At 27.7% G+C, this 15,030-nt stretch overlaps 1 protein-coding gene across 1 annotated transcript; it reads left to right on the forward strand.

Moving 5' to 3' along the window:
* Nucleotides 1-5,872: 5,872 nt before the first annotated feature.
* LOC110630131 (protein usf) lies at nucleotides 5,873-10,113 on the forward strand. The gene is made up of 5 exons (XM_021777457.2): nucleotides 5,873-6,111; nucleotides 6,614-6,756; nucleotides 6,870-6,999; nucleotides 7,430-7,621; nucleotides 9,555-10,113. Exons 1-5 carry the CDS (start codon nucleotides 5,917-5,919, stop codon nucleotides 9,762-9,764), a joined length of 870 nt encoding a protein of 289 aa, XP_021633149.1. The 5' UTR covers nucleotides 5,873-5,916; the 3' UTR covers nucleotides 9,765-10,113.
* The last annotated feature ends 4,917 nt before the right edge of the window (nucleotides 10,114-15,030 follow it).

Here is a 15,030-nt window from a genome sequence, read left to right on the forward strand (position 1 = left end):
CCCGGAAGCATATCAGGACTAGAAAATGCTCGTAAGCTCATCAGGGCTAGAGAAAGTCCAGAAGCATGTTAGGGTTAGGAAATGCTAGTGAGCTCGTCAGGGTTAGAGCATGCCCAGCATCGTGGTTAGGGCTAGAGAAAGCCCGAAAACTCGTCAAGGTTGGTCGGGGCAAGAAAATGCTCGAAAGTACGCTAGGGCTAAAAAATGTCTGGAAGCTCAATAAGGCTGGAAAAAGCCAAGGAGCTCGTAATGGCTAGACGATGCCTAAATGATCCTCAAGGCTAGTTGGTGCTAGAGAGAGCCCGAAAATTTATCAAGGCATTACTATATCACTCGGATCTATTTGTGCCAGACAAGATCTTGGACCTGACTTGTTGGCATGGCAAATAAGAAGAAAGCAAGAACATCATGCGCTCGGTTCAGGAAAAACAAGCCACATGCTCCATATTATGAAGACAACTGTCACCTTCGAATCTAAAGAATCAAAGACCGGTGGGGGAACCTCTGATGTTACACTACAATCGCTCAAAGTAGGCAGTGAGTTGTTACTATAAGACAGGATCACGTGGCAAGGATCTGATAAACTAATACTTGGTCTCACTCGTAGAAAGGAAGGTCCGGACGATCATGGTGTCCGAAACCGAGAGAAAAGAAGATCCAGCCTCAGGACAGGTCGGCCTCAGATCAGACAGACTCGCCCTCTCAACTTCAGGACAAGGCTCCATAAGGAAGTTACCGTTAACAACTACAATCCAGCAGATCCCCTTTACGTCTGCAATCACGGGATTTCAACCAATTAATCGGTGAAGAACTCTTACCAATGAGCCGACTACATCATTACCGTATAAATGAAGAATGATTACAAAAGTAAAGGTATGCAATTCTCTTATACAAATACTTTCAAATTCTTCATTCATCATTTTCTCTAATATACTGACTTGAGCATCGGAGTGGCTACCATGAACACCCACCACCTCACTTTTTCTGACTTGTAGAATTAGCCAATCACAGCACAGTTCCATTCTGATTACATTATCATTTTGATTTCAGCAACATCAGATACCAAATTTTAGATCAACAGACTGATTAAATGGTGCAATAGGGAATTAAAACTTGACTAGGTTTTATTTATGCGTAAAATCACAAGAATTTGTATCCGCTCGTTTTTTTTGAATTTAAATCTTTAAAACAAGAACATTATTGATTGATTTGGTAAATTTTATTTTATAATTTTAAGATTTTAACTAAATTTATTTTATAATTATTTATAAAATATAATGGTAAAATTTTATAAGAGTTATTATTAATAATTTTATAATATTTATTTCATAATAAATTGATTAAATTTCAGTTTAACCTCGATGAAATCTTAAAGTTTTAATTTTTTATTTTCACCGATTCAATAACTGAGTCGGGTTTAAAGACATTATAAATTTAATATCACGTGCCAACTAATTTATGAATAACATATAGCTTATTCTTTTTAACTTCTGATTAATATTACCATAATTATTTGTTGTCTGACTCTTGATTCGATAACTTTGTGATTATGTACATCCAAGGTAGCGAGTATAGGTAACCATTCTATTTAAAATTAAATTAAATAAATTAAAAATTAAAATTTTAATATTTATAAAAATTAAATTAAACTGATTTTAAATAAAAATTAATTTAAATTGATGTGATTTAATTCAATTTAATCAATAAAATATTTTAATAATTTTCTTTTTAATTTTTTATAATTTACTTTTAGTATTATAAAATTTAAGTAAAGTATTTCAACAGTCTAATATCTTTATATTATAAAAAATAATATAATGTTATTACTAATTGATTTAATTTAATTTTATTAATTTTTTTTATTAAAATCGAATTAAATTAAAATAATTAAAATTTTTTAAAATAAATCCAAACTAAATTAAAAAAAATAAAAAATTAAACTAAATATTTAAATTAATTTGGTTTAATCAAAATTTTCAATTTAAATCAAATACTATTACTTTACCAGTGAAAAATCCGCTGAAAAAATACATGAAATGATAAAAAGGAGATGCTTAGAAAATGTTCATATCATAAAAAAATAAATAAAAAATAAAAATAAGATAGAATAAATTGAGTTTAAGAGTTTGGATTGGAGGCCTAATAGGCTGAAATTTGAGACATGAAGCTCTGTTACACTTCTAAAACTCTTCTTGAAGTGTTCTACGGCCTATGGGCTTAAAACAATAAGAGAAGTGGTTGACGGGGTGTGGCTAATTTGGCCAAAGAAAAAATACATGGGTAAGTTTTATAATTTTTAAAAGGTAGGGGTGGCAGATTTGAATCCTTTAAAAGTTAAAAGAGAGAAGAAAGATCGGAGGAAGAGATTAGAGTTTTCTTTTTAATTACGGCAGCCATTAATAGGGTGAGTAATTTTCAATTAAAATTAAAATAGTTGATTAAATTGAATTAATTTAAAAAAATTAATTTAATTTTAATTTAATTTAATTTTAATTTTTTAAAAAATTAATTATTTTAATACGTATTACTAATTACTTATAAATGAAATGTCGTGTTTTATAATAAAACTATGTACTTCAATATGCATATTCATTATATTGTTTAGAATTAATAAAATTAAATAGAATTTTCAGACTTATTAAATAAAATAAACTAAATTTTTTTATGAATTCACAATTATATTTAAATTTTTTAATTTTGAACAATTAAATTATAATTTTGAACATATATTCAAATTCATTTTGATCAAAGTCCAAATTCACTATATATCATTCCACTGGGCTTTTCTTAATTTTATCTAATTAATTATATTTTCACCTAGTAAATAAAATAAACTAAACTTTTTCTAATTTATATATATATATTTTTTAATTGGAAATTGGGGATTGGGGATGAAAATGGGATTGAAAATTGAGAAAGTAAAACTGAGACCTTTCAGATTTACTAAAATGCACCACCAAATTAAACCTGTAAATGCTCATAAATTTATATTTATATTTTAACTTTTAAATCTTGGACAATTAACTATAACTTTGATATTGATTATAATTAAACGACTTTAAAAGGCGTTTGGTACAAGATTAAGAAGTGTGATCGAACATAATTTCAACATATACTTCATATTGTTCTTAGAATTGAATCGAGTATTTTTCTGATTAATTTTATATTTTTTAGTGATCTTTTACAAAAAAATAAAGAAGAGATAAATTTGATGAAAAAGGAGCGAAAAGTGCTGAAATTGACTTGACCAACAATTTGAACAAACTTACTATATAATCATGATTCACTGAACTAATAATTGTCTAGATTCTCGAGTTGAGTTGATCATATTCCAATTGAAAGATTGGAGCAGTGGTTTGCCCAAACCACTGGCCAAATCAATAGTCTATATATAGACTTGACAGTGAGCGAAAAAATAATTTAAATTTGAAATAAAAGACCATATCTCCTCATTTAAAGCTGCAGGATTTCATATGATCTTTCCCCCTTCAGCACCGCATAATATCTTCCTTAAATCAAGAAGTCCGCTCCTGAATGGAAATATATTAAAGTAGGAATTCTAAATTAAAGCAACGAAGATTTTATATTTTCAAAAGGATTCTACTAAGGTTCGACACCTATTTAATCCTATTTTTGTGGACAGCCGCAAATCATCTTCTGGCACTATCTCTTCCGGCCAAATTTCTTCTCTTCTCTTTTGTATTTTCTTTTAAGTCATGAGTGACAAAACTCTTTATTTCTAGTTGGAGTTAGGTTAAAATTTGTTTATTATTGAATTGTAAGATCTAAACATAATTGTTTATCTTTTATTCTTCCAATATTTATATAATTTCAGTTCTTAATATTATTATTGCTCTATTATTTGATCAATAGAGCCCATTGTTCATATTTTCAAAATGATTTATTGTTAGTTCGGATACTTGAAATTCGTAATTGTTTGGGTTATTCAACAATAAATAATAATTAATGTAACCCACTAAGAAATTATATGATTTAGTTTGAACTCATTATGCAGTTTAGTTTGTTGGTTAAAATTGAGTCTCTCTAATTTTTAAGGCAGTTGATAAATTAAAATACCATAGACATTCTATAGGTGATTTGTTGACTAGGGTTAGTTAACGAACGTCACCTAATTAATTTAAATCTAAGGAGAAATTTGTTAGGTGAGTTGTTGAGTAGGGTTAGTTAACGAACGTCTCCTAATTAATTTAAATCTAAAGAGAAATTGGTTATGTGGAGCGTCTTACATGACTAAAATTAATTTATTGGAATGAATAAAGTATTTTTGTTTCTATGATCGATTTCCAAAACTGAAATAGATCCTAATATTCAACTATAATTTATTTGTATTAATTTTATTCTCTTTTGATTATAATTTTATTCTCTTTTGATTACTATTTTATTTAATTGTCATGATCTTTATTTTGATTTCATCAAACCCCTTTTTTACTTTTATTATTTATTTTGAATTCTACCTTATTCACTCTATACATAATTCATATTTGTTGGTCTTTGATAGGTTATTTTCGATAATTTCGACACCCATAAAAAATTAATGCCATTGTCGAGGAGTTAATTTAAATTAATTTATTTCTTTTTATATCTATGTTTGATCATGAAAAAGATTTGCTTTGCGATATTGAAATTGAAAGGACTGCAAAAAACTTATGAAAACAAGCCAAATTGAAGAAATAAATCTCATCAGTATCCACTTCTGTAGGCTGCAAAGAATCAGCCCAAGAACCAAATTCTTGAGCTGCAAAGAATTAGATCTTCAAAAGTAATGCTTGAAGCTGCGTTTGGTGGGGAGGCAGCCCAAGTTTTGATCTTCACACCATTTGTTATATTAAATAATGTACAATTAGTTATGACAATCCCATTAACATTTATCTTATTCTTATACTTGCTAGGGCTACCGATATTATTACAAACAAGAAACAAAATAATTTAGACAAGAATTTAGTTAACTAATTAACATTATATTAATGCATATATTCTCATAGAAATTCTTATGTAAATCCAATTCATTAGGGACTCAAGGCATAACATGTATAATAGGATTTATATAATAAGCAAATGGAATCCACATGTTCATTGGGCTATAATCAATTAGGTTTGCTAAATTACTCCTTGCATACCTTAAACGGTGTCCAGAGCGCTACAAAAGACTTTAGAGATAGTAGCATTAGTGACTCTTTATCTAATAGAAATGCAATCATCATTAGTTTCAATAGTGCTATTGGTTACAGTAACACTATTTATGTCGCTAATATGCATCTCATCAGTATTAGGACTATGATTAGGAGCTACTATATTGAGATTGTTAGCTGTAAAGTGAGTGCAGGCTATGATAAGAATGTGAAAAATTTTATTATTGATTGAAGTAATACTAGAAACAACTGTATTGATCACCCTTTGAATTTTAATTGACCGCATAAGATCAAGGCACTAATTATAATTAATATCACTTTAAATATATTTTAATTAGTTATTATTTTAGAGATTTATTATATTATAAAAGTAAATAAATGTAAATACTTACACTAGGAAGTCTAAGGCAATTTTTTTTTTCTTACGATCATTGTACTTTCAAATCAAAAGGGCTTTACCCGTGAAAAGTTCTTCCACCACCACCTTTGAGAATCACTTCATTAACCTTTTCAAATAATATCCAAATATTCTTAGTATATGGAGTCAAATCATTGTGTGTATATATTACTCGTACATAATTTTCTTGTTATTAAATATTTAAGAGTTATCAAATGAATTTGACAAAATATACTTTAATTCAATGGCACAAAACAACTGCAAGCCAGAACGGCGTCGTTCCTGAGTTTTGCCCCTCAATTTATATCCCAGGCCCCCAAAAGAAAGGGCAAAATGGTATAAAACGCAGTGGAGTGTGATAACGGCAAAATGCTAGCAGCTGTACTGTCACCATCATCACCTACTAGAGTTTTCGCCTCAGCTACTCTCCGAAAACCTCCCGCCACCTTCTCTCGTCTGTGGCCTTTTTCTTCTTCTCTCTGTGCTTCTCGCTTTCAAGTTCGTGCAATGGCTGACTCCGCCTCTGCCCCCTTCAAGAAAATCCAAATCCAGAGAGACGATACTGTATGTTTTTCCCACTTTTTTGAAGGTTTTAACTTTTAATTAATGGGTTTCTGTTATTTCTTTGGAATTTGGCAAGTGAATATGTCAATTGGGATTGCTTTTAGTTTCTGAACGTTGCAGAATTTGATTCCGCGTTGCATTGTTTGAAAGGCGATTGATTCTGTATTTAGTTCTACCAGTTCTAGGCTTGAAATGATCAATTTCTAACTTTTGTTGTGATTTTGAATGCGCAATTTTTGTTTAGATCATTCTACTCTGTGATCTTTTATGTGATTCATCATTTGTGGTTTAGTTAACCTGGCTTAATGATATACAATTAAAAAATGGCGGGCTTTATTATGGCAAGACAAGAAATTCTCTGTACTTGAAACTCTACAGTAATTGAAGCAAAAGTGCACCTTAGTTAGGGTTTATGGTGGTAGGCACAAACGATTAGAACTAAATTCTTGATGATGGTTCCCTTCTTAGATCTTCATTTGCTCTCCTTGTGTATATTGATCAGACTTTTGATGCATACGTGGTGGGCAAAGAAGATGCTCCTGGGATCGTTGTGCTGCAGGAGTGGTGGGGTGTGGATTTTGAGATCAAGAACCACGCTGTGAAAATATCCCAACTGGAGCCTGGATTTAAGGCTCTTATCCCTGAGTAACTAACTAAACATCTTTCGTTTTGCAATTTATTTTAATGATACAATGTTGTGTTTCCGTCATTTCTTTTAAAAAATCTCAATTTCAAACATTTTTTGCTTCTTGTTTCAGTTTGTATCGAGGAAAGGTAGGCTTGGATGTTGCTGAAGCTCAGCATTTGATGGAAGGTCTTGACTGGCAAGGTGCTGTTAAGGATATCCGTGCTTCAGTTAATTGGCTCAAGGCTAATGGTTCAAAGAAGGTTTGGCAGATATACTTATTTCAAATTTGAACTATCAAATCTTAGGTCCCTTTTTATCAATTGACTTACCATGTTCATTAGAAACGTAATGTGCAGTTCATCCTATTCCTCCAATATACCCAACATCTATTGTCAAAATTGCTAGATCACTATTTTAGTGAGAGATATTTTATAGATTCTTCAAGGATGAGAAAAGGACTTTGTTATGGATTAGAGTTCCTACCGCCCACCTTGTTTTCTTTCCTTTTTCCTTGTGTTCTTCAAGTTTTGCTGCTCCTTAAAATCTCATGTTAATTTGTGTGCTTCTCTCTTGAATATTTTCTACCTTGTACTTGCTGAATCTGATTAACATTAATGGATTTTGTGATTTGACTGATTTCATTAAAAAAATAAGTTTTTTGCTGATTAATCTCGTGGCTAATTGCAACAGGTAGGAGTTACTGGATTTTGCATGGGTGGTGCTCTTTCAGTTGCAACCTCTGTTTTGGTCCCAGAGGTTGATGCTGTTGTCGCATTTTATGGCGTTCCTTCATCAGAGCTTGCAGACCCTGCCCAGGCTAAGGCACCTGTTCAGGCCCACTTTGGAGAGCTTGATAACTTTGTTGGTTTTTCAGATGTTACAGTATGTCATCTTTCTTTTTAATTCATCAATTTCAAATCTTACTGGTTTTTTTTAGTTTTTACTGTATTTTTCCTTGTCCATGGCCAAGTTATTCTACAACAATAATGCAACTTATATTGATTTTCTTCTGGAATACATAAGTTTTCAGCTTTAAGTGCCTCAGAAATGAGAACTTCAGGATCTAGGTATTCAAGTAAGAGTGCTCATGAACTTTGGTATGGAGGCACTCATCAAATAGTTGGATGTGTGTTATAGATGTAGACATGTGTTTTGGAATGGATTTCTTTCTTTCTTTCTTTCTTTTTTTTTTTTGTTAATATTCTTTCTGTAATTATAACTAAACTACATCAAATAAGAGAACTTTTAAGTAATGAAAGCTTGCATCTCTCTTAAGCATTGTGAAGTTCCCATTTGAATGTAATCTGATACAAGTGTTCTGTGGGTGGGTTCAACATCCTTTATTTCTTCCCTTTCTTTTTTAAAATTTTGTTCATCTAATTTCATTGTCATCCACTACAAATTCATGCCTTGAATTAGGGTTACAAAAAGTTGAGCTTCTAGCGAGCTACTTGGGATTCAGCATTTTAGCTCAACAAAAGTTTGCATGAGCATGTTTACTTTGGTTAATTAGCTGACCGCTAGCTTACTTTTAAAGCTTGTCTAATAAATGAGCCTAATTCTAGCTAGATGAATGAGACTAGATGCATGAGGCTGCTTGTTTGTAGGTTTGTGAATCATAGATAATATTGTTAATTATCCAATTTTGAACTCAAGGTTTATGTATTTTTATTTATAATATTTTCAAAACTATTCATTTAAATCATGTATTAAAAGAAATATTATGAAAAATAATTATTTTTAATAAATTATTTTTTAGTGTTGTAATGTATACTTGCAATGTAATCTTTGAAGTTTATATGCATTTTAACATACAGATTGTTAGTATTTTAAGATTTTTACTGTAAATGTTTAAGTTTTCAGATAAATTTGTGAATGATTTTATTGATGACTCAAATTAATCAAGAAACTTCATCTTTATTTTGGCTTGTTTAAACTTGCGTCTTGTATAAACTAGTTTTAAGATAAACTTGTTAAATAACATGAGCCAAATCTAAGTCTGAATGAAAGCTATTCTATAATAAGCCTTGCTTTTTTTCTTTTTTAATGAGCCTAGCTTAAAGTTAACAAAAGCTTTGCTTAGCTTGCTTAGCTTATGCGCACCCAATTGAGGTTGTTATAACTCACATTTTGAGAGAGAAAGGGAGTCTCTGGTAAGGAAACTTGGATGCAAGTTCTGTTTTCCTTTTCCCCTTTTGGCTTGAAGCATCATAAAATAAATTCCCTTTAGGAAGGTAGTAATTTCAATTATAGTTGATTTTTACTGCCTTTACTCTGCTGTTTTTTCTTTTAAAGAAATTTTCCATGTGTATCCATTTTATAGTTTTGCCTGAAAATAGTGGACAACTTTGTATTGTACTTTATTAGTTTTAGGATATTGGCTCATAAATACCGTAGTTTACCATGTTTTTATGTAGTGATTGTGAATTATGATAGCATTCTTGATTAAATATTTCTATTTTGCTCGTTTGCTAGATAACCAATTATGTACTTCAAGCATATAAAGGTTGCTTTGTCATCCCTCATTGAGATCTCTCTGTGTCTTTTTCTTCCCCCACTTAGATAATTGGAAATAAAATAGAAATAGAACAACTTGATGTTTGAATAAGTTGGATCATTAGCTATGACAGTGTTTCCATGCATCGACTTTTATCCATAAACAAGCACGCACTACAAACATGTGTGCATGTGCACACACATCTAGACTGGTTGGTATATGTCTAATATTGATATTTAGAGATAACAAAGTTCTGATTAGGTCACTATCTCCGGAAAAGAAATGATAATTGTAGTAATGCTGTAATTGGATTTTCAGGCTGCTAAGGCTTTAGAGGAAAAGCTGAAAGCATCAGGAATGCCTTATGAGGTGCACATTTATCCAGGCAATGCACATGCTTTCATGAACAGGTCGGAAGAAGGCATTAAGAGGAGGAAGGGCATGGGAATTCCTGATGAGGATGAAGCAGCAGTTGAGCTGGCGTGGTCTCGCTTCAAAACCTGGATGACTCGCTACTTATCTGCATAAACGACTGGTTTGTGTGAATATTAAATATCTCTGTCTACTGGCTTTCGCTGTTATCTATGTTCGAAGGTACAGAGTATTTTGCTATGTTTGCATGCAACCTTGAGGACTTGTGATGTTTTCCTAAAAGCTTGAGGACTTGAATTTCCCTAAAATGAGTTAATTTGCATGTGATACCTATGTCTGGACATGGCTATCTTATCTTGTTTTATTCATGTGGGTTTCCCGGGACTTGCTTGATGTGGATTTCATGTGAGTTTCTGTGCATTTCTTAGAGCCTGTTTGGCATTGAGTTTGCTATTAAATAAATTTTAATCTACTATTCAATAAAAATCTATTTTTTATTATTTAATCAAGTTGATCTCATATCAGTCGGAGAAAGAATTTCATAGTGGTTAAAAAAGAAAACTCACCAGCATCTCGCCCAGAGAAAATATTAGTGGAAGTGAGAATAAGAAATGAAGAATGTGAGAGGATTCTATATGGGCAATATTTTTGGCATTAAGAACCTTGATTTTTTGACAGATTCTTTTAGACAATAAGACAGCATCTGGAAATAAGCATATTTACGTTAGATTATATAAAAATTACAGCCAAGTAAACTTATAAGAAATTACCATTGAATAATAATATATGTATTATGAAAAGTCAATAATGTTGCAAGTATTTCAACAGTGTGACTCCACTCAAACATCCTTATTACCAGAACTTTGAAGAAGCATGATTCTTGTTTGGTCCTAAAGATAACATACACACTCCATCATTTCTCACCAAAACAAAAGTTATTGATTGTTGACCACAATCTTAACTACTCAAATAGGTGACTAAGATTTTATTTATTTCATTAAAAGTATTTTTTATATTTTAATATTTAAAATATTTTAAAAATTAATTAATATTAATGTATAAAAAAATACTATTTAAAGAACATTTGAAATAAGTTATTATAATTTTTTTAAAATTAAAATTAATAATTAATTTTAATGATTTAAATATATAAATATTAAAAGGGAGATATTTTAGTACGGAGCTAGTGGTATGTGGATTTTCCTTTATTAATGGGAGAAAAGCTTCTTTTCCTTGAAAATGGTTGAGGGTCACGGTTTTTAGAAATTTCTGTGGGTAGCAAATCTCTAGTCATATTCCAAGTTTGACTCATATAGCATTCATGATCTCTTTTACCTAGTGTTTGAATGAAATAAATGTTTTCATTTATTTGTCCACATATTAATTCATAAAATTTTTTTATATTTAAGACACTTTGAAAATTTTAAATAATTAATAAAAATATTTTTAATAAAAATAAAAATTATATTTTTTTCCCATAATTTTTATTCACTTTATTTTTTTTTATAAAAATATAATTTTAATAAAGTTATAATTTTAATAAAAAATCCGATAAAACACATACTAATATATTTGTTTAAAATACATAATAAGCAACTGATGTTGCTAAAGCATATTTAGAAATTCCCATGATTGGTTGGTTTTTAATTTCTTTATTGACCAGCAAGGATCTACCTAGCAATTGCTTTTGGGACAAATACCCATTTACTTCTATTTTTCCTATATATATCCTTAATTTTTAATTTTACATTTAATTTAATTTAATTTAATTTTGGATTAAAATTTGGTCTATGTAAAAAGTTTAATAATATTAAAATATTATAAATAAATATAAGTATTGAGGTTCTTTTACTCTCTATTAAAGACAATTTTTTAAAAAACAATAGATAAAGTAAATGATATATAGTCAAACAAAACTAAGTTAATTATAAAATAAAGATGATAATAATTTACTCAAAAATTTTAAACTTGCTTTGAACGTGTCGAGATAAAATAAATATAGAGAGATTTATAATTTAGTCTTTAAATATTACTATTATTAATAAATAATAGCCATATATTTTCAAAAACTTATTAAAATATTCTTATTTTCTCTCGGTCAACAAAATAATAATTCCATTTATTTTTACAATTAAAAATATAACAAAAAATTAAATTACCTCTTTCTTTTCCTCTCCTCCTTTTTCTTTGATTCTTTTTTTTTTTCTTTAATTTTTTTTCTATTTTTTTTAAGGAGTGGAGAAGAAGAGATTCTTCTTCTTCTTTTTTTTTCCTCGTCATCTTCTTCTCCTTCATTATCGTCATCTTCTTCCTTTTTTTACAGAAAAAAATGATAAACATATTTTAATAAATATAAGAAAATATAAGAATATTTTAATAGATATGAGAAAAGATAAAGATGTTTTAATAGATTTCTGAAAATATAGGGATTGACTTGTTAGTAATAAAAATATTTAAGATTAAATAAAAAATTTTATTTAAGGATAAAATTAAATTTTAAAATTCTTCTCTCTCATCTTATATTTATTTTTAATGGAAAAAAAATAAAATAACTATTTTATTGACAGAAAAAAAGATAAACATATTTTAATAGATTTCTAAAAATATAGAAACTGACTTGTTAGACGTGATAATATCTAGAAACTAAATTATAAATTTTTTAAAAATATATATATATAATTGGAAAATCAGAATCTCTGAGTATAAAACCAATTACAATCTATTCTTTTCAAATATTAAAGCATAACACGTAAAATATATTTGTTTTTTTTTATCAAATATATAAGAAAATTTAAAATAAAATAATAATAAACATAAAAAAAAGTATAAATGCACTGTGAAACCTAATAATCTCTAGCCAATAATAGAATATGAGCACGTTTAATAAATTCATTTTTATTAGTTGAATTTCATGCTGTATTCAGTTCATATGCTTTGATTTAGACCCTTTTATTCTTCTTTGATTTTGGACTACACCACAACACGCACCTCAATATTTCTAAAAGCCTAATGGATAAGAAAATAGAATTTTATATTTTAATTTAAATATTTAAATATTAAATAAATTGAGTTAATATTAAAGTAAAGGTTCAAAGTTTTTAACTTTCAACAACTTTGAATTCAAGCTAGCTATAAATTTCTCTTTGTTTGAAATTAAGAAATTTAAGTGAATTTTATTTATTTCAATTAATTTATTTTTGTTAATATTTATTTATGTTTATAGGTTTTTGTATTTTTTTAATATAAAAAATATTATATTATAATTTTAATTTTGTTAATTCTTATTTAAATTTGTTCAAAAGGAAATAAATATAATTTAAGTGAGAATATTTGAAATTTATATACTATCTATTTTACCAAAAATTTATTTATTTTTTTATTTTTAAAAGTTTGAAAAATTTTAAAAATTTATTTAATAAAAATATTTTTTTGATAAAAAAGAAAAATATGACTTTTTTTAAAGAAAAAAAAATCATTTCTGAACTTTGATCATTTTATTAGCACTATTATATAGTAATAATTTATAGTATTTTTTATTTTTTAAATTTATTAAAAAATAAAAAATATTTTTATCAAAAAATATTTTCTAAAAAACTTAGTATGATTGTTATTAACACTTCGTTTGATATAATTTATTTTACAAAAAAATCAAATGAATTTTTTTAAATTCATACAATATTTCAATTTATTTTAAAATAAAATTCTTTTAAGTTGAGAAAGATTGAAATCTTTTAATCTAAATAAGAAGATGAATAAAAAAAAATAATTGAATTGAATTTTTAGAAAATTATTAATTTCAAATAAATGGTAAAAAAATTGAATCTGTATGAAATCTTCTCATTTTGACAAAATTTTATTTATTTTCTAATATGTTAGAAGTGGAAATTTTTTGTTTTATTTTTTTATTTTCATTAACCCAAAATAAAAATATAGTTATTGTGAAGTCAAGGAGCTCAGCGGTGTAGACAGTAAAACCACAAAGCCAAGAGATTCGGTCCACATGATCCAATGGGGTCAACCCGATAATCTGGTTCGAACCCGTGTATCCTACGTGTCGAAAGTCAAAAAAACTCTTCGGATCATAGGCAGGTCCCACTAGTAGTGGGGCCCAATATTCCCATTGACTGAGGTAACCCTTCTTCGGGAGTCGCAGAGAGAGATGTGGCGAGCCAATACCGGCGGTGAATTTTTGGACCGCGTCAATCTCCTCCGTTTGGTCCCACGTTTTGACAGAACAAGATCAAACGATTTTCCTTTCTCTCGGGCTCTTTTCATCTCGCGGGTCCCACTCTCACTCCTATTTTTCTCCCTGATGACTATGCGAAGCTCTAACGTCACCGTCTCTTTGGGGAGAGAGAAAGAGAGATATGATCCTGTGAGGAAACTCCTATTTTCTTTTGCCACGACTGCTTTTCTCATCACCACACATTTTAGTCACAAACTCACGTAACCTTTAGGAAAAAAAGAAAGAAGCAAAAAACTAGAAAAAATAATCAAATAATAGAAATAACTCCATAAAAAAATTAATAAAAATAATATTTTAAAATTTAAAATATACTCCTTTCATCACATAATTTATTATTTATTTTTTTATTATTTCAAAATTATTATTTACTTTTTATTTTTATATTATAATAATATATAAATTAATTATTATAATCTATATAATTTTATTTTAATTTTAAAAGATTTCTTAAAAAATTTTAATATTTAATAAAATTTAATATTTTTAAATAAATATAATTGAAAAATTAATAAAATTTTTTTTAGTATATATAAAAAAAAATTATAAAATAGAAATATTCCTTCCTTAATTCATAATTCAATCGCGTTTTTTGTTAAAAAATTTTATATATGATAAATTATATTTTTTTTCTCATAATTTTTATTTTTTTTATTATCTCAAAATTATTGTTTACTGTTTTTATATTATAATAACATACAAATACAATATTATATATCTTCAAAAAAAATACAATATAATAATTCTATTTTATTTTATTTTATTTTTAAAAAATTATTCAGATTATTTTTTAATATTTAATAAAATTAAATATCTTTAAAATAGGTACAATTTAAAAAGTCAATAAAAAAATTTTCTTTAAATAAAATTTATTGGACAGAAAATTACATGATTTTATGAAAATTCATTTAAATTTTATCTTTACAAAATAAAGCATGTCGAGTCCTACTTTATTTGTTTATGAAAAATTAATTTATATATAAAAAATATTTTTGAAAAGTATTTTCTATAAAATTATTTTTAAAAAAAATTACTTAATTTTCGATCATTAGGTATAATGTTAACAAATAAAGAATATTAATAAATTTATGTATATAGTTGTTAATAATATATTTTTTTTTAAATTTTAAGTCAAGACTTTTCAGTTTTTCTTTAAACATAAAAAAAAGAAAATTATTT

The sequence above is a fragment of the Manihot esculenta genome, chromosome 13 (genome assembly GCF_001659605.2).
Source record: "Manihot esculenta cultivar AM560-2 chromosome 13, M.esculenta_v8, whole genome shotgun sequence".
Classification (NCBI taxonomy): domain Eukaryota; kingdom Viridiplantae; phylum Streptophyta; class Magnoliopsida; order Malpighiales; family Euphorbiaceae; genus Manihot; species Manihot esculenta.